Raw genomic sequence first — 23,447 nt, forward strand, 5'->3', positions numbered from 1 at the left:
AGGGTCATTCTCAGTGCACTCATCTTTCCCTTCTTTTCCTCTCTATACCCTCTTTATCTTTTACTCTTTCTCTATCCTCATTCTCTCCCTTTCTCTACCTTATTCCTCCTCTGTTGCACACACAGTCTCAAACAGAATATGTAGCTTTCAGTCACTAAATTACTCAATTAAGCTCAAAAGGCCAATTTGTATATAATGCATATAAACCAGGGACAACTAATTTAAGTCATCCTCCATGCCACAACTGAGTTACTTCACATTGCCTGACTCCTATGATCAACGAGCTCCTCCAAAACACACCGAGCTACCAGTGCCCCCTGACATAGGACACTCCCACATGTGGACAACCGGAGTCAGCCACAGAAGTGATGCTTAACAGAGCGGTGAGAGGATGCTAAAATAGAAAGGCGGCAGAATGGAAAAAGTAAAGTTTATACCTTTTTATGATCTTTTCGGCTGCGATGAAACACCGTGACCAAAAAGTTAAGTTGGGGAGGAATGGGTTTATTTGCCCACAGTCCATCTTTGGAGGAAGTCAGGACAAGAACTCAAGCAGGGCTGGAACCTGGAGGCAGGAACTGATGCAGAGGCCATGGAGGGGTGCTGCTTTCTAGCTTGCTTCCCCTGGCTTTCTCAGCCTGCCTTCTTATAGAACCCAGGAGCACCAGCCCAGGGCTGGCCCCACCCACAATGGGTGGGGCCGTCGCCCTCCCCCATTGATCACGAATTGAGAAAATGCCTTACAGCTGGGTCTCATGAAGGTATTTCCCCAACTGAGGCTCCTTTCTCTGCGATGACTCCAGCTTGGGTCAGTTGACACATAAAGCCAGCTAGTACACATTACTTTGGGGTGGGGGTCGGGGAGCAAAGGAAGCTGTGACACGATCTTGTACCAGAAAATACTCAAAAGAGAAAAGCCCTGCTTCAACACACAACGGTGTTCATGAAGAACGGAAGCCAATCAGCTCGGCCATGGGAAGGCTGGCCTGGTAAAGGGAACCGACCACTCAGATCTGCTCCAGCTAAAAAAAAATTCCATGGCAGTGACACATTTGCAGTGCAGAAATGAGACAGGAGAAGAGGCAGCTATCGTACAGCCTGATAGAGCGAGGTCTGAACAGTAAAACATGGGCTTCTGTTGTATGAGAAAATACCATAGACCAGTCTTCTCCGACCAATGCACCTATCTCTTGTTACAAACATGACCATTGGGTTCTCAAGCATAACTAGGCCAAAATGCACAGTGACGACCACCTAAAAATTAAAACTGAAAAGCAAAACCATAAAAACTAAGCACAGAAGCTTTTTTTTAAAACCCATCAAGGCCAGTTTGTGCTGCTCAAATATTCTTGGATGTGTGGGCTTCCACCGGCGCAAGGTCAACTTACCAGGAGCTGTGCTCATAGGGGAAAATGACTCCGTCCCTCCCCCCCAGCAGATAACAGCTGCCAATAGCTCCACTACCCTAGAAGTGACTGTATGTTCAAGTCCCTTCTTTTGGAGTGGGCTTGTGCAGGTCTTGGACATGCTGTCACAAACATTGTAAGTTTGGATGTACAACTGCCCTGCCATCATACCCTCTGGCTCTTACCCATCCCCTGCACCCTTTTCTGTAATGATCCCTGAGCCTTGAAGAGGGGGTTCATAGATATCTTTCACTTAATGGTAAACATCCTGTAGCCCCTTGTTCTCTAGACTTTGGCCAATGATGGCTCTCTCGGTTCCTTGTTTCCTGCTGTAAATAGGAACTCCTCTGATGAAGGTTGAGAGATGCATTATTAATCTATGGATATAACGATAAAGGTAACTACAGGTCAGATTAATACTATGTCCATTTAGCAGAATAAAGTAGTAGGGTCTCCCAATGCTGGTTTTCTCATAGTTTTTACAGACCACTTCATGAAAATAATCTGCAGATATACTGTCTCAAAAGTGCAGAGCAAGATACTCTTGGGAGAAGGTTGTGATGTGATTTAGTAGATCTGAGACTAGTAAGGGTTTCTGTAAACCCAGGTGACATCAGTCAAACAGTTGATTTGGTTACAAGTACTTTTAACAGTATCGTAAACCCTTATATAGCTTGTCAAAACCCAGCCAAATCACAGTTACCGTCTTTCCCACTTGGGCTTGTATCTACAAGGAGATACAAAGTTTGGTCCTGATGTGATGAAGGCAGGGGCCTATGTTCTGTAATTAGGTAAATTATTTGTAGAATTTTATTTAACTGTATTTACGCCTTCTACATTCAAAAGGGATGTATAACCCCCTTAAAGCAAAACGCCAATACAACATACTAAGTTAGTATCATGAAATCAAAGAGAGGCAGCAGAGGAAGAAAAGGAAAATAGTGGCATTTCTGTCAATTTGGTTTGGCCTTCCTTTATCAGGTGTACTAGCTGCACCTTTGTATGATCCTAGGTGGCAGAGCCACTGTCCTAAAGGCTCCATTCACCACAGGAAGATGAAAGGCAGGAGCAGCTTTTTCTGCAGAATGAGGCCTCTGGCTTGTTAGCGGCATCATCTTGGTTTTGTGTTGCGCTACTTTCATCATGGTTACTTTCTTGTTGATGGCCCTCCAGTTCAACAGTGGAAGGCAGCTTGGCACTCACTCCTTGATGGCTTTGGGTCTGTCTGTGACGCCCTTCATCACTTATCTTCGTACAACTCCTGTCTCCTTTCATGATATCAAAAGGAAAATTGTTTGATGCTTAGCCTTGTCCCCAGGGAATTATAGATGATTTATTTATTTATTTTTATTCTGTGAATTCATGCCTGTGTGTGTATGTGCCTGGTATCCACAGAGGCCAGAAGAGGGAATCTAATCCCCTGTGATTGGAGTTACAGGCAGTTTTGAGCTACCACGTAGGTACTGGAATCCAAACTTGGGTCCTCTGCAAGAATTTCAAGTGTTCTTATGCCCTGAAGCAATCACCCCAGGTCCTAGTATGATTTGAATAAAGATGACCCTATACCAAAGCATATAAAAAACAATAGCTTTGTTTTTTTGCTTTTGTTTTGCTTAATTCAAGTTAAGCTTTTCCTCATCCCAATGAACTCTATACACATCTAAATGCTGTCATATTTTTCAGTAAATGTGTTTTGTCAGAGGACAAAACTAGATTCCTTTGCCTTATTCATTATGTGTCAACCAACACATGTGTGCATCTTTCGGCGTGCTCAATCAGCAAATGTCATTAAAAGTGAAAATAATATATGCACCACGTGCCTCAGCAGCTTGCACAGGAAAATAACTCTGGAAGAGTTGAGGGTTTCTATTTTCTCCTTAGCTCTGGCAAATTGTTTATAAGATGTGTGTGAATAAGTGTATGGGTATGTGTATATGAGTGTGTGTAAGAAAGTGTGTGTGTGTGTGTGTGTGTGAATGTGTATATAGGTATGTGTCTGAGTATACACGTATGATTGTTTTTATGTTTGTGAGTGAGTAAATGTATGTTGTGCTTGTATAAGTGAATGTGTTTATGTGTAATAGCATGTATATGTGAGTGTATGTATATATGTGTACATGTTTATGTCTGAGTATATATGTGTATATTTGTGAGTGTGTGTGACTATATTTGTGTGTGCATGACTATATGTGGCTATATGTATAGTAGTATGTGTGTGACTATATATGTGAATATACCTAGTATATGCAATTGAATGTTTGAATATATGTATTACTGTATGTGTGTACATGTGTGACTGAATGTATGTGTATTTGCCTGAGTGTATATGCATACATGTCAGTTAATACGTTTGAGTACATGTGTGTTTGAAAGAATATATATGTATATATATGTATATATATACCTATATATATGTATATGTGGGTTGGGTTAGTGTGTGTTAGTGGTATATATGTATGTATGTGTAGGAATATATTTCCTCTAGGATGCACAGCAGAGTTTTGAATGTGCCCAGGGAATCATAGTCCTGGAGTCTATCAAAGAAACTCTTAGGATTAAGGAAAAGTTTTAATTTATGGCAAGAACTCAACTGTCCAGTTTTAAGATTATAAGTGAAGTATAACATGTTTGTACCAATAACCAGGGGTATGTGTTATAGTCCCTAGTGTAATGAGTGAAATAATAGTAAAAGACTGCAGATCTAGCAAGCTAGTAAAACTGTACATTGCAAATAGCTGTTGTAATACTATTTGTAGCATTACAAATGAGCACATGAAATATGTACAAAAAACATCTGGGGTCAGTGAAAAACAGACAATAGATGATAGATATAAACTCACATAGAACCAATTAAATAAATATAAACAGATTAAATATGCCTAACAGTTTTATGAATAAATTCTGGATAAAATTCCTATAAACATACAAAATTGTTTAAAATTAATAAATAAAGAATGAAAAAACCTTCATTGTCATTATCTGTGTTAGGAACTGAGTTCATTTCCAGTAACCATATATCAAGAAAATCCTAGGCCCACATAGCTTTACTGTGAGCTCTTTATAAGAGAAGTAGAGCCAGAAAAAAAAGTCACGAGGAATCATACTATTAACAACCTTTTAAAAAACTGTAATACATATGTCTGTGTATAAATATACATATAGTTTTAATGAAAGTTCTCATCTGTGCTGACAATACTCCTTCTAAGATTCAAAACCCAGCTAACAAAAAGCCCAGTGCCAGACATGAGAAGCCGTTCTTTGGGTCATTGGCCAGGTTGTTCAAGAAACTACCAAAGTATTACATACTATTCCCACTGCCCTTGGTTTCCCCCACAGAGGTGGAAGATAACTCCATATTGCTCCATACACTTCAGAAACAGGGTACAGAGGCCCCTGAGCTAAAAATGCCCTGAATGTCTTCTCCCTGAAGACTAACTTCAATGGCACCAGGAGGCACCATGCAATCTTCCAATGGAGAGAAGCAACCAACAATCTACAAAGCCACAATACCTGTGAGCCACAACAGTCAGCATAGACCAATAATGTTAAGGGTGCAATACAGGCTCACATACCTCGGCAATAACCAACAGCTCTCTAATTGGATTTAAGGCCCACTCAACAAAAAGGAAATCATGCGTGGTCCTGGAAGCCTAGCCAACGACCCAGGACATATGAAGTCATGAATCTTGGATGAGAACCTACAGCCCCCTCTTTACTATGTCTTACACATACAGATCAATGTAGCCCTTATTCCTCATAAAGAAAATTACTCTTTGCAACAGCTGAAGAACATTAAAGAAAAACCACAACCAATCAAAAGCTCCAGAGTTGTGGAGCTGAGTCCTGATAAGTGTAGCTGTAAAACAACTCCCACACATAAGATTCAGGGAACATAGTGGAAGAGGGGGCAGAAAGAGGAACCAGAGGAACAGGGAGGGTGCTATGAGACCATGCCTCTTGGTAATGTCAGAAGCTCCACCTATAAAGGCTCACCAACATGGCAGACCAAATGTGAGCTGCACAAGAACAACAGACATGTAATGAGAACAGGAGTGCGGTGGGGAAGGAGAGGGGGGGGACCCCAAGAGGCCTCAACCCAAGAAAAAGAAATACAGGCACCTGGGAAGGTCAAGAACAGTCAAAAATAGTCTTCCCCAGGGAAGATCATATCAACCGAAACATACATACAAGTAACACTATACAGACCGAGGAGCTGCATTTATATATTTAGGAATATATGATGAATAGAGAGGCCATAAATTTGAAACAATGCAAGGAGGGTTATAAAGGAGGATTTGGAGGGAAGGAAGGGAAAGGGGAAATGATGTAATTATATTATAATATCAAAAAAATTAGAAAATCAATTTTAAAAGGAGGACACAGTGTTGCGTGGATACAGAGAGGGAGTGGATCTGGAAAGAATCAGAGGAGTAAGTAGGACCAAGGAACATTATATGAAATTCTCAAGGAATTAATAACATCTTTAAATTTTAAAAATAGCAAACACAAAATGCTCCAAGATTTATTTACTATGGCAACAAATACAGAAAAGAAGAAAAATAGCCATAATTGTTACCTAGACTTTTAGTCTATAAGATCAGCACAAAACCTCAGCCACTAATGTGAGAACTGATATACACCACCCAAAAGTCAAGGTGCAGGATGCCAGTTATACATAATCATACACACAGGTGTCTGAGAACTCAGCTCTATTCCTCAAAGGAAACTATGTAAAATGACTTAGTGATGAGAGTATCCGTAATCTCATCTAAATAGCAGGACAGAAACTTAATCCAGAGTAGCCAGAATCCCACAACATTACATTCAGTCTGTGGTCCATGGGATCAAGGTGGATAACTAGGTAATAACTAAATAATAAAGTGATTGATTATAGAGAGAAGCCTTTAAGAAGTGAGCCAAACCATTGACCTCACTAAATCAAAGCCAGCTTGCTGAACCTAGCCAGGATGGAGGCAGCTGCACAGAAGAGCCCAACAGTCCTGACACCCTTTCTTTGCATCATTCTGTTTCTCACAGAATTCACGCTCAGTTGTCTGTAAAGGACAGCACTGGGATATCTGAAACAGAGAAAACCACGGGAGGATGAAGACCATCTAAAGCGATCTGGTTTTCTGAGCAGCAAGCTCTTTACACAGCACCTTACTCCACTCATAACACAAGTGCAAAAGTTTGAAAATGCTCACACAGCTCACAACTTCGAAATGGCTCTTTGCAAACATCCAGCAAATGTGACTTCTACCTTGCAAACTGTGTCCACATCCCAAGGGACAATCGTCCGCAGATCGATGACTTCACAAGACACTCCAAGCTTTTCTTGTGCCATAGAAGCCACCTCCCGGATGACATGGACCTGAAAAGGAGGGAGAATACACAGAGAATGAGTAAAATGATTCAGAGCTGAGAGACGAGTTGAATGGCAGCATCATTCATCACGATACTGTCCGCAGTTGGAGGGCTGATCTGCAGGGAGAACTCATAAATGTGTCTTAGGGATGTTAGCCACCATGTCACAAAGACAACGTCTAGAAGTGAGTTAGAAAGAAATGCCAGGGGATACAGAGAAACACCCATTCCAAAAGCTCAGAAGGCAAATTAAGTCAGCGGCAAAGGCAAGATGGCTAGGGAGTACAGAGAGCCCACACACAGCCGACATTTAAGAGGAAAATGGCTATTCTCCCATGCTTCTCTCATCTAGAGTCCCAATAGGATGTGCTCCCCTCTGTCCCAGTTTCCTAGTAAGTGAAGGCTTTTGTGGGACATGCCCCTTGGGCTAGTATGCAGATATAAGTGAGTATATACCATTTGAGTCTTTCTGCTTCTGGGTTAACTCACTCATTATGATCATTTCTAGCTCAATCCATAAAGGGGGAGGAAGTCCCCCTTAGGCACAGTCATAAGGGAGGGGAGTAAGGGGAAAATGGGAGGGAGGGAAGAATGGGAGGATACAAGGGATGGGATAACCACTGAGTTGTAACAAGAATAAATTAATTAAAAATTTCAAAAAAAATAGTAAACAAAGCATCAAAAAAAAGAGGAAAATGGTAGAACAAGAGTTCTAAATGTAAACAGAACAGACACAAACAAAAACTGGGGGGGGGGGGGGGGGGAATCAGTATATCCCAAAGACAAAAAGGTTTCATAGACAAAGTAGCCAGGACCCAACACCAAAGTAAGAGATAAGTGCTGGGTTTAGTAACTAGAAAAGGAACTGGAGAGATGGCTCGATGGTTAAGAGCACTTGATGCTCTTGCAGAGCACCTGGGTTCAATACTCAGCATCATGCCTGATACCTGACAACCATCTCAGAGAAAAGAGATAGACAGAGAGATAAGAGAGGCGGGGGTAGGGAGGAGGGAGAGAACAGAGAGACAGAGCTTAAAAGCTGAGATATGATACCAAGCCCTCCTGTTACAGCTGTGGCAAATCTGGTGAGATTATCACTAGGACAAAGAAGGATACCTAACTCTGTCACTGGGTCACGGCAGAGGCTGTCCACGTGGCCAGCAAAGTACTAGTGTGAGGGAACAAAATATAGGGATGAAAATGATCTCAGTGCAGCATGTAGCATCGATATGCAATATGGGCTGCAAAGGTATGTTTAATGGGCACAGCTGTGTACACCCGTTCCGTATCTCAATACGACTGAATAGGCACCTCACTTGCACCCGGCATGCATTCCTACAAACCTCCAGCCACAAGAAGAGAGCATTCCAAGGAATGATTGTGAAGCAGAACGACCAAGCTAATCAAGTTGTGGGCATGCCCAATAAACTGGGCATGATAGGAAGAGCTTGGAATCCCAGCATTTGGGGAGGTACAGCAGGCAGGAGGAGCAGTTCAATTGCATCATTAGCTACACAGCAAGTTCAAGGCCCCATCTGAGCCACATTAAGACTCTGCTTAAAGACAGTCGTGGTTGCACAAGGCACAGAGGGTACATGACAGCTGAGTGATCAGCCCTAAGTAAGACCTTCCACCTTCTCTAAGGCTCAGGGGCAGTGTGGAAGAGGGGGCAGCTGAAAGAGCTGGAAGAGGGAAAGAGGGGCTTCAAAATGTCACCTTCTAGGCATGACACTCCCATTGAAACCATATACTTGGAACAGCTGTATGGCTGCACTTGGTCTCCACAAGAATGCGCCTATCAACGGCCAGTCATAAGTGGAGGAAGAGTTTAGGGGACCCCACATCTCACTACGGAAAGATTTATGGGGAGTCTTCAGACTGGTGACCCCGCTGGGCTTCAAAGGATAGTTCAACCCAGTGATCACGCGATGTAGATAAACTAAATGGGTGGCAAACGTTATAAATCTAGGAAGGAGACTGAAGGGCATAAAGGAAGTGAAAGTGATAAGGATGAAAAAAAGATGAGAGAAGGTTAGGAGATGAGAGTAATCAGAAAATATTGTACATATATATGTATATATATACACACATATGTATAAACATTATATGTGTGTGTGTGAAACTGTCAAAGCAGAAAATTAATCAAAAATAAAAATAAATAAAATCTTGCTTTAAAAAGAAGTTGCATCATTTACTTAAAATTTGCTCAGAATAAACAATATGTCTCCTCAGTCTGCACCATACATGCATTGCAGTAATGAGCTCTTAATTAACTAGATTAGGCCCATCATTTGTGGGCCTATATACATTTGTGAGATGTCCGCGCTGTCCAACTCAAACCACTCTTATCTGTCAGTTGCGCCTTAATAAAGTTGGAGGTGAGGCTGAGCATCATTAGCACAAAGAGACCATCTGAGACATAAGGGAACACACCAGAATCACAAGCAAGAGCTTCCCAGCACAGTGTGGGCTCAGCAGGTGGCCAGCGTTACAGACCTGAGTGCCCCAGGCAACCAGAGTCACATCACTGCCCTCCTGGATGACTTCAGCCTGAGACAGGGGGATCTTGTAGGGTTCTACTGGGACCTGTTCCACTAAATACATGAGAGAGAAAAACAAAAGTTAATCAATGTTCCTCGTGTGTCTTTAAAGGATATTAAGAATCTCACTGTGACAGGATCTCATTGTTCAAAGCTTCATGTAAAATACAAATTTTATTACATAGCTCCACGACATCACTGCACGAATAAGTACATGCAACATGTGAAATATATCACCTAAGCTGAAACATAGACAGCTGCAGTCAGAAACCAAATAAATATTAATGGTACATTTTTTTTTACTCCGACTTCACTCATCAGCATTGGCTACGCATAAGAATTTAGCATATAGTGGTACGATGCCGACAGAGGAAAATGAACTGCGGTGGACGGAATTCTCTGGACTTTGTTACTGTTTGCATAAATCTAAAACTTATTTTTAAATCCTTATAAAGTCGGGGCCAGTGAAATGGGTCAGCATGTGACAGTTCTTGCGGTACTAGCCTGGCAACCTGAGTTCAATTTGAAGACCTCAAATAGTAGTGGAAGAAGAAAAGGCACTGCACAACGGACATCAACTCACGTATTGTGTCACGCACACACAGGATTATTTTAAAGGAAGCATAAAAATTATTAACAATTTGCCAAAATCCTATTTGACTGCATTAAGTTCTCAGACCAGTTTTCTTTCCAGTAGAAGAAACCTACAAGCATTTGAAACACAGGGGGAAATGCACAGTAGGATTAAGGTCACTGTGATTCATGTTTGCACTTTGCGTCAATGAACAATATAACCCACAAGCAAGCAGCACCTTAACGACCTCACAAAGATTAACCAAATCACTTTCACCAGGCCAAAGCGAAAAGACTAAACCACTGGTAGCCCAGGGAACCAATCCTATGATTTTTTTTTTCCCATGTAATCGAGCACAAGAAATTATCACGTGAATTTTTAAATGAAATTGAGTAGGAATTTTTGACAAATCTGACCAGCTTAGCAACTCTGAAATTCTTCAGTGAGAAGAACAATGTGAGAAAAAAAAAGTGTTAGGGAAAATTGCTTCTCTCTCTTTTTTTTTTTTTACCACACCTCTTAGTTGTATGAAACTGATCTGTATACTTCTGCTTTGCATTCAAAGAACAAAAAGGGAGAAAATGAAATACAACCTTGCCTCTGTTTCCCAGTCTCTGAAGCAGCATTGGCCAGAAGTCATCAATGCTAACAATTTCCTGGGTATTGGAAACAGCACCCGTTTGTTTGTTTGTTTGTTTGTTTGTTTGTTTTGTTTTTTTTCCTGAGTTCTCTTTCCACATTGATTCTCTTCCCCCTCTTCTGAGGCAGGCTCTTGAGTTATACGAGCTTATTTCCCCACTTCTCTTGCCGCTGTCTCACAAAACTCTCTACTGATCAAATTGACCCTTGGTAGATTCTGCTTAGAAGCTGAAGAAATGAAGGGAAAGCAAGTGTTCAGAATAATTCTAAAGTCCTTCCTGCAGGCTCAGTGAAACAATAGTGACCGCGGTGTGGCACACACAGAGGACCGCTAGTGCAGCTTTGCAGAAGCCACTATGTTAAGAGTGGCTACTAGGCAAACAGCCTAAAAGCCTGGCTGCTAAAAACTTAAAGGAACAAGGAATAGATGTCTTCTACCTATATCATGTGAGTTGACCATCATCTGTTTGGAAACTCAGAACTCTAACTTAAGACTTTTTTTTTTTATTCACAGTATGCAAGTACACACACACACATATGCAAAGACCTCGCCTTTCTACTTGCACAAATAGAATCACATTCTACACACTGCTAAGAAAACTTGTACATCAACATTCTTTTATTTACTTAGCAATACATCTTGACCATGTCAAAATACAGTTCTCAAGCCATATTTAGAAGAAAGAAAAGAAAAGTTAAACTAAGTGGTGATAATACCAGTGCTGTACTACTAAGGGCTGCCATTCCTTGTATACGTATTTGTGCTATTTCCCTCTAATCACATTTCAGCAACCAGTACCTGAAAGAGTCACACAGTCTTTAAATATATCTAAATAAATAATAAGATGGTAAAACCTATTAACATTTATTTTATAGGCAAATCTCAAAGCAGATGATTATTAAGCTAACAAACTTGAGACATAAAACAGTAGTAGGAAACTTATAAGCATTAGGGAGGTTTTTTTAAACACATTTTTATTGAAAAATAAAATAATTCACATTACATCTCATTTGCTATCCCATCCCATGCATCCTCCCATTCCTCCCTCCCTCCCTCTTTCACCTCATTCCCCTTTCCTATGACTGTGACTGAGGGGGACCTCCTCCCCTTGAATATGATGCTAGGGTATCAAGTCTCTTCTTGGTAGTCTGCTATCCTTCCTCCAAGTGCCATTGGGCCTCCCCAACAAGGGGATATGGCCAAATAAGGGAGCATTAGGGAGTTGTTTAAAGTATCACACAAACTATGTCACATCAAATACTTTGAGACTGGCTCACTGAAATTTACAAGTTAATTTATTTTTTTTTAAAAGTATGACTTTTGGCTTACAGCCATGTCAAGTATTTATGTATTAAACATGGTTGTTTTCAACATGAGCTAAGTAGCTGCAACAGAGATGCACTGGCCTTAAAACCAATATTTACTCTGTTCCTTTATGGAAGATAATACAACTGTACACAGTCCATTCAGAGATTAACTCTACTTCATTCACTGATGGTCCATATCCAGTATTGTATGGATGATAGATGGATGGGTGGGTAGATGGATAGATGGGTAAATAAATGAACAGACAGATGGGGAAGTGGACAGACACAGAGACATATTTAACTAGGTTACTATGTTCTACTAGGCCATTAGCTATCATGAAAGTCAAGACCACATTGAGGACACCTGGCCAAAGATAGCACCCTGGCCCTCTGCTGTTACTTCATGCTCTAGCAGCAAGATCCCAGGCCAGCAGAGAAGGCAGGAAGCCAGCACACATTCTACTCTGCTTGTGAATCAGTGACCAACATGCAAGAACCCTGTTGTCCTACCTTGTAAATCCACTGTCAGCTGATGAATAGCAAATCCCTTGGAATAAGGACTCTGGGGCTGGCACATTGACATGACTGAGTTGGCATCTTGGCACAGCTTCGTTGAAGAACTGCCAGCAATGACTGCCTCGTTGTCTTAAATAAATTACCCAGAACACTAAGGCCTCATTATTTTAGCAATTTAAGGAATAGCATGACAACCAATACTTTATTCTCTCTCTCTCTCTGTCTCTCTCTCTGTGTGTCTCTCTCTCTCTCTCTCTCTCTCTCTCTCTCTCTCTCTCTCTCTCTCTCTCTCTCTCTCTCTCTCTCCAGAGAATCTGATTCAGGGAAAGGCATATTACAACCAAATTGGGAGCACAAAGCCCTCTGTAGGGAACAAGTGAAATCCTCAGTGAAGGTCAAGAACCAATCTCTCCACCACATGGGCGTGCCACAGCCTTGCCCAGGTAAAGTTCAGAGGGAAGGCAAAGCCTTCCTCTGCTCCAAAAGTGTGACTCCTGACAGCGGGTACAGAAAACATCCACCATAGCTTTCTATGGTCTAGGCCCCTCCCCCTCCTGCTTACAGCCAGAAGACCACTCCCCTACACAGACGATTCCTACCGAGATTAGCTAGACCTGCCTCCTAATTCAGCTGTACATAACAACCCTGTCTCCCTGTTCAACTGTATATAATAACCACGCTGACCTTCACAGTGCTGCAGTCTCTCCATCCAACAACCCAAACCACCTGATCCCCATCTTTCTGGATGTTGTATCTATGTGTAAGTCCTGTCTTCATTCCCTCACACTCCAGTCAGGTCAATCTCTGGAGTTCTTTTCAGTTTTGCCACAGTTTAAATATTAAGCTCTTGAAAGTAAGAGTACATTTGTAAAAGAGCTGAGCCAGACAAGCCAGAGAAAATTCACAGGTCCTCTGTAGTTATATTAATTTAAATGATAACATATCCCAAGAGAAGATTATTTCAAATTAGCATTCCTGCCCTGTAGCTATGTGGTTTCTGAAAAAGGAGCAACAGGAGTTGGACCTCGAGCATCAGGAGTTAAGGAGCATCACATGTGCTCAGAGCATGGATGCCAACTGAATCCACTCCCCTTCCTTCTTGCTGATTGTAGGCATATCCTAATGAATGCTGCACAGAGATGCTCAGCAGCAGACAGATACATAGTGATGACTGGATGACTGTCTGAAAATAACAGGTCATTATAAAGCAAAAGAGAGAACAGCAAAATTATTAGGCAGGATAGGTTTTATAAGAGAATGTTGTAAACCTCCACACTTGCTTGCAGTCGAGAACACATTTGCATGCACAGCACGTGTTCACTTACAGATTCATGGCATGAATAAGTTCATTATCTTTGCAAATACCTCATTTCATTTCCCACACTGATACCTTTTCCTCCAATTTTCTTCCAATAAGCCGTCTTAAACAGATTCTTACAAGAATATACATATACACTATGCATAATCTAGTCAGTTAACAAAAAAATAAAAATTATATATAGTCAGTTAACAATGACTGAGTATCTAATATATCCATGCCTAGGATAAGATGCTGGACAAAAAAAACTGATGAAGTCATTCATGCTATCAAGAAACTCAATCTTCTCTGGGAATTATAAAGATGAAAGATACCATTAGCCAAGAAATAAAAAAGGTGCTATTGAAAACACATCACCAGCCACTCTGGGAATCTAGAAGGGGGCACAACCTGCTTACAGAAATCGAAGAGGTCTCACCAAGTATGGCACCACTGAGGGAAGTCTTGAAGACTGAGATGGTTGACATGAGAGAAAATAAAGGATTCAAGAGGAAACAAAAGGCACAGAAGGGTGCAGCCATGTACACGCTTAGACAGACATCTAAGAAAACAGAATTATGATATTTCAGATGAGAGGAACACAGGAACTTTTAAGTTACCATGCCCCAACCCTTGAAAGAACTTCCCAACACCTTATGAGGTCCTATATTAATTACCTATTATGTGCAGGAAAATAACCGTAGATCTTCACGCTGCAAGTTCTCTTGTGGAGAGTATGTGATGACCGTTACAGATAGCTAAGGCTCATCCATCCTTTCCCCACACTGAACTTCAAGAATCCCCATTTTTCCACAAATGTGAAACATGAATAGAGCTTTGCCTGATGCCCTGGCAAAACATAGATGTTCCCTTAAAAAAGAAAAGACCTAGATACAGATGTACCATACATTTCTGAAATGATAGCCCACAGTGTCTGGTGATTAGATATTCTATATCTGCATTGCATCCTGAAAACAACCTGCCTCACTTGCCAGTCCAGTAGGAGAGGAAAGGGAAAATCTGTCTACATGGAAGCCAGGTCCCAGCCTTATCTCTGCACCTAGTTCGGCAGTTTCTGACAAATTATTATATTACTTTTGTGTCCCAGGATTCCACTTGTGATTATGAAAATACTACAGGAAATGAGAACACATTTTAATTACTACAGTCATCATCTGGGGAAGAAGACAACATTACTATCTACAAAACTTCACTGACCCCATCATTAAGACTGCATAGAGCATTTCCGCTCCAGGACAAATCACTCTTACCCACAGTGCCATTGACTGTACATATCTGGAAGAGAGGCACGGTTGATTAATATTCCCATTTTTGAAGAGTACAAACCCTACAAGACATGCCAATTGGTGCAACAGTGGCACAAATGGAATGGGAGTAACCAACTACACTTTCTAATTAAACTAAGGCCTGTTCTGCAAGATGGCACCCATTTGTGGCACAGTTGTCAGGGCCAAGAACCAGTGACTATACAAGTCCCAGACCCTAGAGAAGAACCTACTATAGTTACTCTGCTAATAATGTGGCACAGTATTAAAACAACTCCTAAAGACGCCTCGTTATCCCAACAGATTAGTGCATCTCTCAAAGCTCATCAAAGAAGCTTCTTTATGCAATCAGTGGTAATAAAAACAGAGGTCCACAATTAGTTCAGGTTCAGAGAATAAGTGAGTGCAGAGTGTTCAAGCCTAAACGGGTCATCTCTATCACACTCCCCTCTTCCGAAGGCTCAGGGAGCTGAAAGACTGTGCAAGCTCAAATCAGACAAAATCCCAGCATGGAAGGGGAAACTGGGCATCAAGTTCCATCCATAGCTGAGGACATATTGGTAATTTATAGATACTACAGGAGAGAGAGAGAGTTGGCTTTCTTTAAGGGTATAGACCTAGAAAATCTCACATATGCCAGTGATGGCCACACCCGTTAAAAGTGTATAGGCAACACTAATGAGACGTGATGGATTTAAAAAAAGAAAAAAGAAAAAAACACAGACACAAAATTGAATAAGTATAAAATCGGGATAGATGAGGAAGAGGTTGGAAGAGGCGATGAATATGATTCTACCTTCAAATGAATTTTCTATAGCAGGAAACAATATGAACTTCACACAAGAAAAATTGGCAATGAAAATAATTGAACACCAAATTATAGTCACTATACATCAGCAATAGAGAGTTAAGGAGAGAAAAATCACCTAACACAAGAGTTGAGGTACAAAAAAAATTGTTACTCCCAATTTAAAACAGATTGCTGTTTTGTAAACTGGAGAATTAATTTATACTCACCACTGGCATATGTGAGACTTGCTAGGTCCACACCCTTAAAGAAATCTAACTCTTTCTCTCCTTTAGCATGTATAAATTACCATCTGTTCAGAATTTTAATTTTAATATAAGTAGTTTTGTTCTTATTGAAAAAATAGGGGCTAGAGAGATGGCTCAGGGATTAAAATCTCTTAATGCTCTTGCAGAGGGCCTGGGTTTGGCTCCCAGGACGCACATCGAGCAGTTTAACATCAAGATTTCCAGTTCCTGATCTTCATCTGGCCTCTGCATGCACGTGGTACACACAAACTCATGCAGGCACACACATATACAAAGAAAGGGAGAGAAGGAAGGAGGGAGGAAGGGAGGGAGGGAGGAAGGGAGGGAGGGACGGAGGGAGGGAGGGAGGGAGGAAACTAGACATGGAGTTTTGCTGTCTATCACCTTGATACATATATAAAAACAAAACACAGGCATGATGAATTGGGCTAGGCGATCCCTACAACTCTTCCACATTCTCAGCATAATTCTTCCCAATCACTTTCACAGTTACAGTGGTGGGTATCCATGTTTGTCCACAAAACACTGGTTTCTGCATTAGTGACACATAAATCTTAAATAGATTGAAAAAGGAACAAAATGGTTACCACTAGAGACTCGGGTCCCCTCAGTCATGAGGTATAACCTGGTTCAAGTCTTGCCTCTGACGGTTTGTAAACCACTGAATACCTCATCATTTCTGGCACCTTTCCACATCATCACAACCATTCAGACCTCGTCATCAAGAGCAGTTTTCCGGTGTCTCTAGAATGTTGGTTTGGCATGCTCATTGTGTGTTTAGAAGGTCTTACTCTGTATAACTGGCTGGCCTTGAACTCACAGCAATCCTCATTCCTTGGTTTTCTAAATGTTGGGATTGCAGGTGTGTGTCACCACACCCAGCACTCTGGAGCTTTCTCAGCTCTGGGTACCTATTCTGTGGAGACCAGCATTGGTTTTTATATTTGTACACAGGCCGGCAATAGCAACTACTAGACCCCGAAAAAAAATGACTGCAAGACGCTCTTGACATCGAGCTCCATGTACTGCCATAGCCCAACCAAGGAATACGTGGGCTTAGAGAAAGCAGAGGACTTAATACAGATTTTGTGAGCCTCTAATTTACATAGCAATTTGTATTGTTTCTATTAATTCTCAATGAATTAACAGAAATACATTTTAAAAGAAAACCTATCTGTAGAATAGTTATAGCCTGCTCTTTAGCACTTGAGGATACAGACTTTACATTTATAGGTTTCTGTACAAGCACATTTTAATACAGACATTGCCTCCTTCTCCTACATACTTAAATATAGATAAACATGTTCTCTGCAATACGGTTTACAACAGCCAGATTTTAGAAGCAATTCAGTGTTACATAAGCAGGGGAAAGATAAGGATGTGGTACATATTTTATGAAGGAAAAATCAGCTACAAATACGTTAACTGATGGAAATGGGAGGGGCATGGGCCAAGAGGCCCCACCCCCAGGTGAAGGCCTACTGACAGCTGATAGCTTCTAAAGGAAGAGAGTGGGTTTTACCTAAGGGTGTGACCCCGTATGTCCATCATGTACAGTGGATAGCCCCACACCCAGGAATATATAACCATCACAAATTGGTCCTGATGACCTTTTTAATGAGGGGGGGAGATCACAAAATTGGAAGGGCAAGTAGAAGTTGGAGTGAATATGATCAAAATGCATTATATAAAATTCCCAAAGAATTAACAGAAATACATTTTGAAGAGCAGTTATCTGTAGAATATTTATAGCTTGTTCTTTATTACTTAGATATATAGACATACATTTACGGATCTTTGTACATTTATAGAAAAAGATTTTGCAGGTCAAGTTACAGGAGAGTCCATATGCCTTATTTACATTTTATACATGAGCAAAGATGGTTCATCAAATAATGAATGCAGATAAATGTAAATACACAGAACTGGGAGTAAGGAATGAAGTGCAGAGTAAAGGGAATGAAAGGGGAACTTGTTCTATTTTTATTCTGTATATAAATTATATATGGCTATGGAGCTGTGATGGGTGAACTTATTACAAAGTGCCATGACTCATGATCCTAAATTTTACACAGAAACAAAAACGCATCACTCTATCACATGGCATATGTTTAGTCACTAAGAATATAACTCACTTGCAGTTTGAAGGATATGTATATGTGATGTTAAAACTAAATCTGGAAAGTAAATAGAAAAATTCCACTGGGACCAGGGCCATGAATAGTACAGTTTATCAATCACAGAAAACATGTCAACAAATTCAAAGGTAACTTTGAACTTCAAGTTCACTGAAAACTTTTTATTCTTCTCCCTACTCAACATTTAACCAAGGCACTCTCATCAGTAATGAAAGTATGTTCTATTAATTGAAGATCCACTTGCTTTAGATACAACAAAAGCTCTCCTGAATGGCTAAGATAGAAACAGAAATCTATGTGAACAATGCATTAGAGAACAGAGACATGTAAAGAAAACTAACTTGTGATCAAACAAGTGAAAACTTCCCTACAGGAAACTCATGCTTCCTAACTGATACACAGATAGATAAATCGAAATGATGCCGCTTGGACACTATACACATAGGTTGAAACTATATACTCTGAGATAGCAGGTAACTTTTTTGATGACTGACATTTTAGCTTTCTAAGGAAATCTATGCCTAAGAATCCTTAAAATGCTTCGCTTCAAGAATTATGGAGACAATAATTCAAATTGGGGGAAATGTCTCTTTCCTAACAATATAAGTCAGCTTTCAAAACCTAAATGGATAAAGTGAAATAGGAGACCAGGACGGGAGCCTTCAATAAAAGACAGTGGATTCATACGATGAATAGTCACATAAGGTAGTACTTATGCAACAAAACTGTATATGCCTTAGATTTTCAGGTGTTTTTTTTCTTCATAACCAAAATGTATTTCCTAAGTAACTCATTAACAGTTCAGTGCCAGAAGTAGAGATGCAATATATTAATAATATTTAAAGGTCATCAGCTTGCTGAAAGAAGAGGAAGGAACCTACTTTCCTTAGTAGAAGCAATTACTTGTACAATAACAAACATACTTAGCAATAATGATGATGAACAACAACTATTCATACAAGTTAAGGGCATGTTCATCCTCTGAATAATGCCCTAATGTTGTACATAATGGTGCAGTATTATCACAGTTGTTATAACAATGAACAATGACCATTCACACAACAGGCTGTGCAATAGACTCAGCAGGACAGATAAACTAGGCACAGGCAACACCATGGATGAGTCTCTAACAGGTTGAGCAAAAGAAGACAAGCAAAGAATGTACGTGAGACTCCATTTCCACCGAGCCCAACTAATCTAAGATAAGCACGAGCAGCTAACCTAATCGCAATCAGAAAACAACTACGCTTAGTGCTGAGAGAACAGCGAGCAGACATAAATAAATAAATAAATAAATAAATAAATAAATAAATAAATGGAAAGGAAAGGAAAGGGCTTGCAGAATGATTAAAATGTTCTGCCTCTTGTTTTGTATAGTCATTATATAGACGTATGGGGCTGTCAAGAAAATCATCAAATTGAACACAATAGCTGTGTGTTTTATTGTACATAAATTACATCACAACAAAAACATGTGGTTTTAAATTTAACTGTCCAAGAGTGATTGCCAAAGCAATGTTCTTGAATTCAGGGGGGAAAAATACACTTTAGACAGCAGAAGTCATTTGATATTTAAATTTTCCATTACAGGAGAAATAAGCAGCCACAGATGTGTGTTTACAGAATTATGATTTGCAAGCTGGAGGAAGGGGGACCAGGCATCTCGGTTTACTGCAGACAGACCCCCGGGGAAGTCTGAGAGCACATTGTTAACAGCTTCACCGGAGCCCCTGACCTAGACAGCCTGCAGGGTCACTTATCTAAAGAGGACAGTCGATGTCATGACATACAAGAGCCTCCACTTTCTCACTCAACCCACACTGACCAAACAGAACGAAGCGAAGCGCGAGCTTCTATTTCTTGCTAGCACTTTACAGTCCACAATCAGAATCTAACTAGATGGATTTTCTCTAAAGTTCACCTCTGAGGACAAAATTAAGCATCATAGAACTCAATTATAAGGAAAGTAGAAATTAAGCTTAAAGAGGAAAATGCTTTTTTAAAAAACTAACTATGCAAAATAATGTAAAGATAGTCATAAATACAAAATATAAGAAATCTTTACCTGCTGCCCTGTAAAGTATTTTAGGTTCAAAGAATATGCATGGATTTTTATCTTCTATACATGACAACAGAAGTCCCTTGGCCTGGAAAGGGCTTCTGGGTATAACCACCTGAGGGAGGGAAAAAAACTATTTTAGTGAAATACATCTCCAGTAAGCCCGCTTCTAAGAGTTGATACTTAACCAATTAACTGTAACCAATTCAACTAGACACCCAGTATTTGTGTTTATTGTAAAATGTATGCAGTGTTCCTCCAAAATCTTTGTCCACAAGTACTTCTCTAACACTTCTCACGTTCTGATAACTAAGATGCTAATCCTCCTTTAAGGAAGAGACCTGCAAAGCACATAAAAAGAAAGCAAAGAGAAGTGTCCACCTCTCAGCACAGCTCCCACTAACACACTGCTGGCGCTCACCAACATAAAGTGCCGCAATCCTCTTCCTTCTGACGGGGGCAAATGCAACCTGCACTCCATGCATGAAAAAGCAATCCACTGAATTCTGGGGCCCAGTTGTTATAGCATCCAATTACACAGAGAAGAGGAAAACATGGCTGCTGCACATCTCTGGTGGACAGGCAAGGGCTCCAAGCTCTTCAGGAGGGAGCTGGTGACAAGGATTACTGATAGCAGGAAGTGCAGAGATAACTTGGCAGTGCACTCTGAGTGGGTCATTTTACCTGCCCTTCGCAGTGACCTCAAAAGTAGCTCCTACTCTTTTCCCCGCTTAGAAATAGAGACGGTGGCACACAGAGGAATAAGGATAAGTGCCCAAGGTCACAGATCCTGCTACGTCAGAGATGCTTACCCTGTTCTACTGCAAACTGGAGACCACACTCTGAACCATGTACCTGAGTCTTTGTGATTGTCAAATAACTGTTCAAGAAGAAACTTTATTTTGGAAGGATCATTAGAAGAAGCCTGAGCCTACTACAAAGATCAAATAAGACCCCTTGACGCAAACCACCTCTGAGTTCCAAACTCACTATTTTGGTTTTTGTTTTGTTTTGTGGAGCTAGGAATCAAATCCTTAGCTTACATGTACTAGGCAAGTGCTCTACACTAAGCCACGCCCCCCAGTCCTTGACCTGGTTGAAAGAAAGCTATAGTAGGTAGACCAGGCTAGCTACACACTCTTAATCTTACTGCCTTGAAGGAATTATGTGATTTTTATTGAAAGAATATTGTTTAAAAGTAAAATAGCATGAATTTCTCTATTAACCATATCATACAATGCCCTTATGCCTCTATTCTTTATTTTCTCTTTGGGTTTTTTCTCTTTTTTGTGGGAGGTGGGGGTGGGAGTTCAAGACAAGGTTTCTCTGTGTAGCCCTGGCTATCCTGGAACTTAGAATTCGCTCTGTAGGTCAGGCTGGCCCCAAACTCAGATACCTCTGCCTCCCAAGTGCTGGGATTAAAGGTGTGTGCCACTGCCATCACACCATAAAATATATTTATTTTTATTTTATGTGCATGGGTATTTCACCTGTATATATGTCTATGCACCATAAGTGTGCAGTGCCAGTACAGGCCAGAAGAAGGTATCAGATTGCCCTGGAATTTGAGTTACACAGATAGTTATAAGCAACAATGTGAGTACTGGGAATCGAACCCAGATCCTTTGCAAGAACAACCACTGCTCTTAACCACTGAGCCATCTCTCCAGCCCTTGCTATCTTCATGCAGTTATTTTTATTAGCCTTTTGGTGTTACAAACTATATTTTGTGTTTCAAATATAAAAATAAATAGAAAACAGTATAAGATTAAAAGTTCTGTTGTTTAAAACCCTAGTGTGGTATAAACATTAAATATGATCAACATCAAGCTAAAACTCAAAAGTAAGTGTGGCCTCAAAGTGGCTCTTGTCCCAAACTACCACTTCTGGCTTGTATCAGAAGAGCATACAATCTCCATTTGACTAAGACAATCCTTATTATTATAACCCAATTGGGAAAAAATATAAATATTTCTACAACTGATATGTGTTGTCAAAAACAAACATGCTTCTCTGGCTAAAACATCTATTAGTTTCTATGATTCCTTGGGAAAGCTGTTTGACGAATATCAAGAGACAAAACACAAAACATATTTGTGACATGAAAAAGACGTAAAAGCTATTCCAGGAGCCAGTTACAAATGGGAGACTCTTCCAAATGGACTGAGCAGATCTACTTTGGTCTAGACCTAAAAAGATTTACATCCAGAGAACAGCCTTCTCTCTGTCTGTTTAAACACTGAAAACTGAGCTAAAAGCTAACGTGACTTTGAGGTAAATATTGACTAAACGGTAGGCTTTATTAAAAGGACCCCCAAAAATCAGTTAAACAGGAAAAGCCCATTAGAAAGAAGAGACTAGAACTTTGGGAGGATGTCAAACCCTTTAGGATCTATAAAGTTAATTAATGCCAGCAGCATGCCAGTGCTGCTTCAGGAGGAACATTCCAGAAAACGTGACCTCCCTTTCTCTATTTGAGTTAAGCGCCTCAGTTCCAACATCCTTCCTGTCTCCTTTCAGGGAAGGGTGCTGGTTAATACTAACTGAAAGGACCCGGCAGCTTGAGCAAGGCTAGCATGGCTCCGGCAGAACTTGCTCTTCTCCCCAATTCCCTCTGTCCTGCTAAAAACCCTTAGACTGCATTCCTAAAGCTAGCCCTTGAGGTCTATTCCCTTATTTGGCCACTTCCTCCACCTTGAGGCTGACTAACAAGGTCCAACTATCAAAGTATTGAAGTCCAGCAATCAAAAGCCCCCTTAGGCTCACTTAATTAACATGCCCAGGGAAAATTAAACACCTCATCCTAACACAGGTTTTCCCCTTTCACCTTTATAAACTGCCGTTTTCCTACGGGCCAGGTCTGTCTCCTCTGGATCCAGAGGAGGTCCTCTGCCCTCCTCTCTCTCCCTTGTTTGCTGTGTCCTGCCTTTGTCTCTTATTCCCTGCCCTCTATCCCTCTGGGGCAAATAAATCTCCTTCTGTGCTCAGAACTTGGTCTTGAGGGTCTTGACCCACTTTTCCTAACAAAAACAAAATGATCCAATAAAGGAAGAAAATAAGGATACCTTGATTCCTGGGCAATGGGCAAAAAAAGCTTCAGGACTCTGGGAATGGTAGAGAGCCCCGTGACCCACACAGCCCCATGGGGCCCGGATGGTGAGGCTCCCACAGTTGAAAAGATCACCAGAGCGATAGCGATACTTGGCAGCTTCGTTGACAATCTGCAGAGAAAAGGAACATGCCACATTGACTCCTTCCTGCCCA

General features: G+C 40.7%; 1 protein-coding gene across 2 annotated transcripts in view; it reads right to left on the reverse strand.

Moving 5' to 3' along the window:
* BCKDHB (branched chain keto acid dehydrogenase E1 subunit beta) overlaps window positions 1-23,447 on the reverse strand; it is a 180,164-nt gene that overhangs the window by 104,743 nt on the left and 51,974 nt on the right. For both annotated transcript variants that reach the window (XM_084753466.1, XM_084753465.1), the window contains exons 5-8: window positions 23,249-23,404; window positions 20,190-20,298; window positions 9,267-9,364; window positions 6,667-6,777 (exon numbers count right to left, since the gene is read on the reverse strand). In XM_084753466.1, coding sequence (XP_084609592.1) covers window positions 6,667-6,777; window positions 9,267-9,364; window positions 20,190-20,298; window positions 23,249-23,404 — 474 coding nt within the window. The remainder of the gene's footprint in view (window positions 1-6,666; window positions 6,778-9,266; window positions 9,365-20,189; window positions 20,299-23,248; window positions 23,405-23,447) is intronic.

Source organism: Acomys minous (assembly GCF_964271855.1).
Source record: "Acomys minous genome assembly, chromosome: 13".
NCBI classification, from domain to species: domain Eukaryota; kingdom Metazoa; phylum Chordata; class Mammalia; order Rodentia; family Muridae; genus Acomys; species Acomys minous.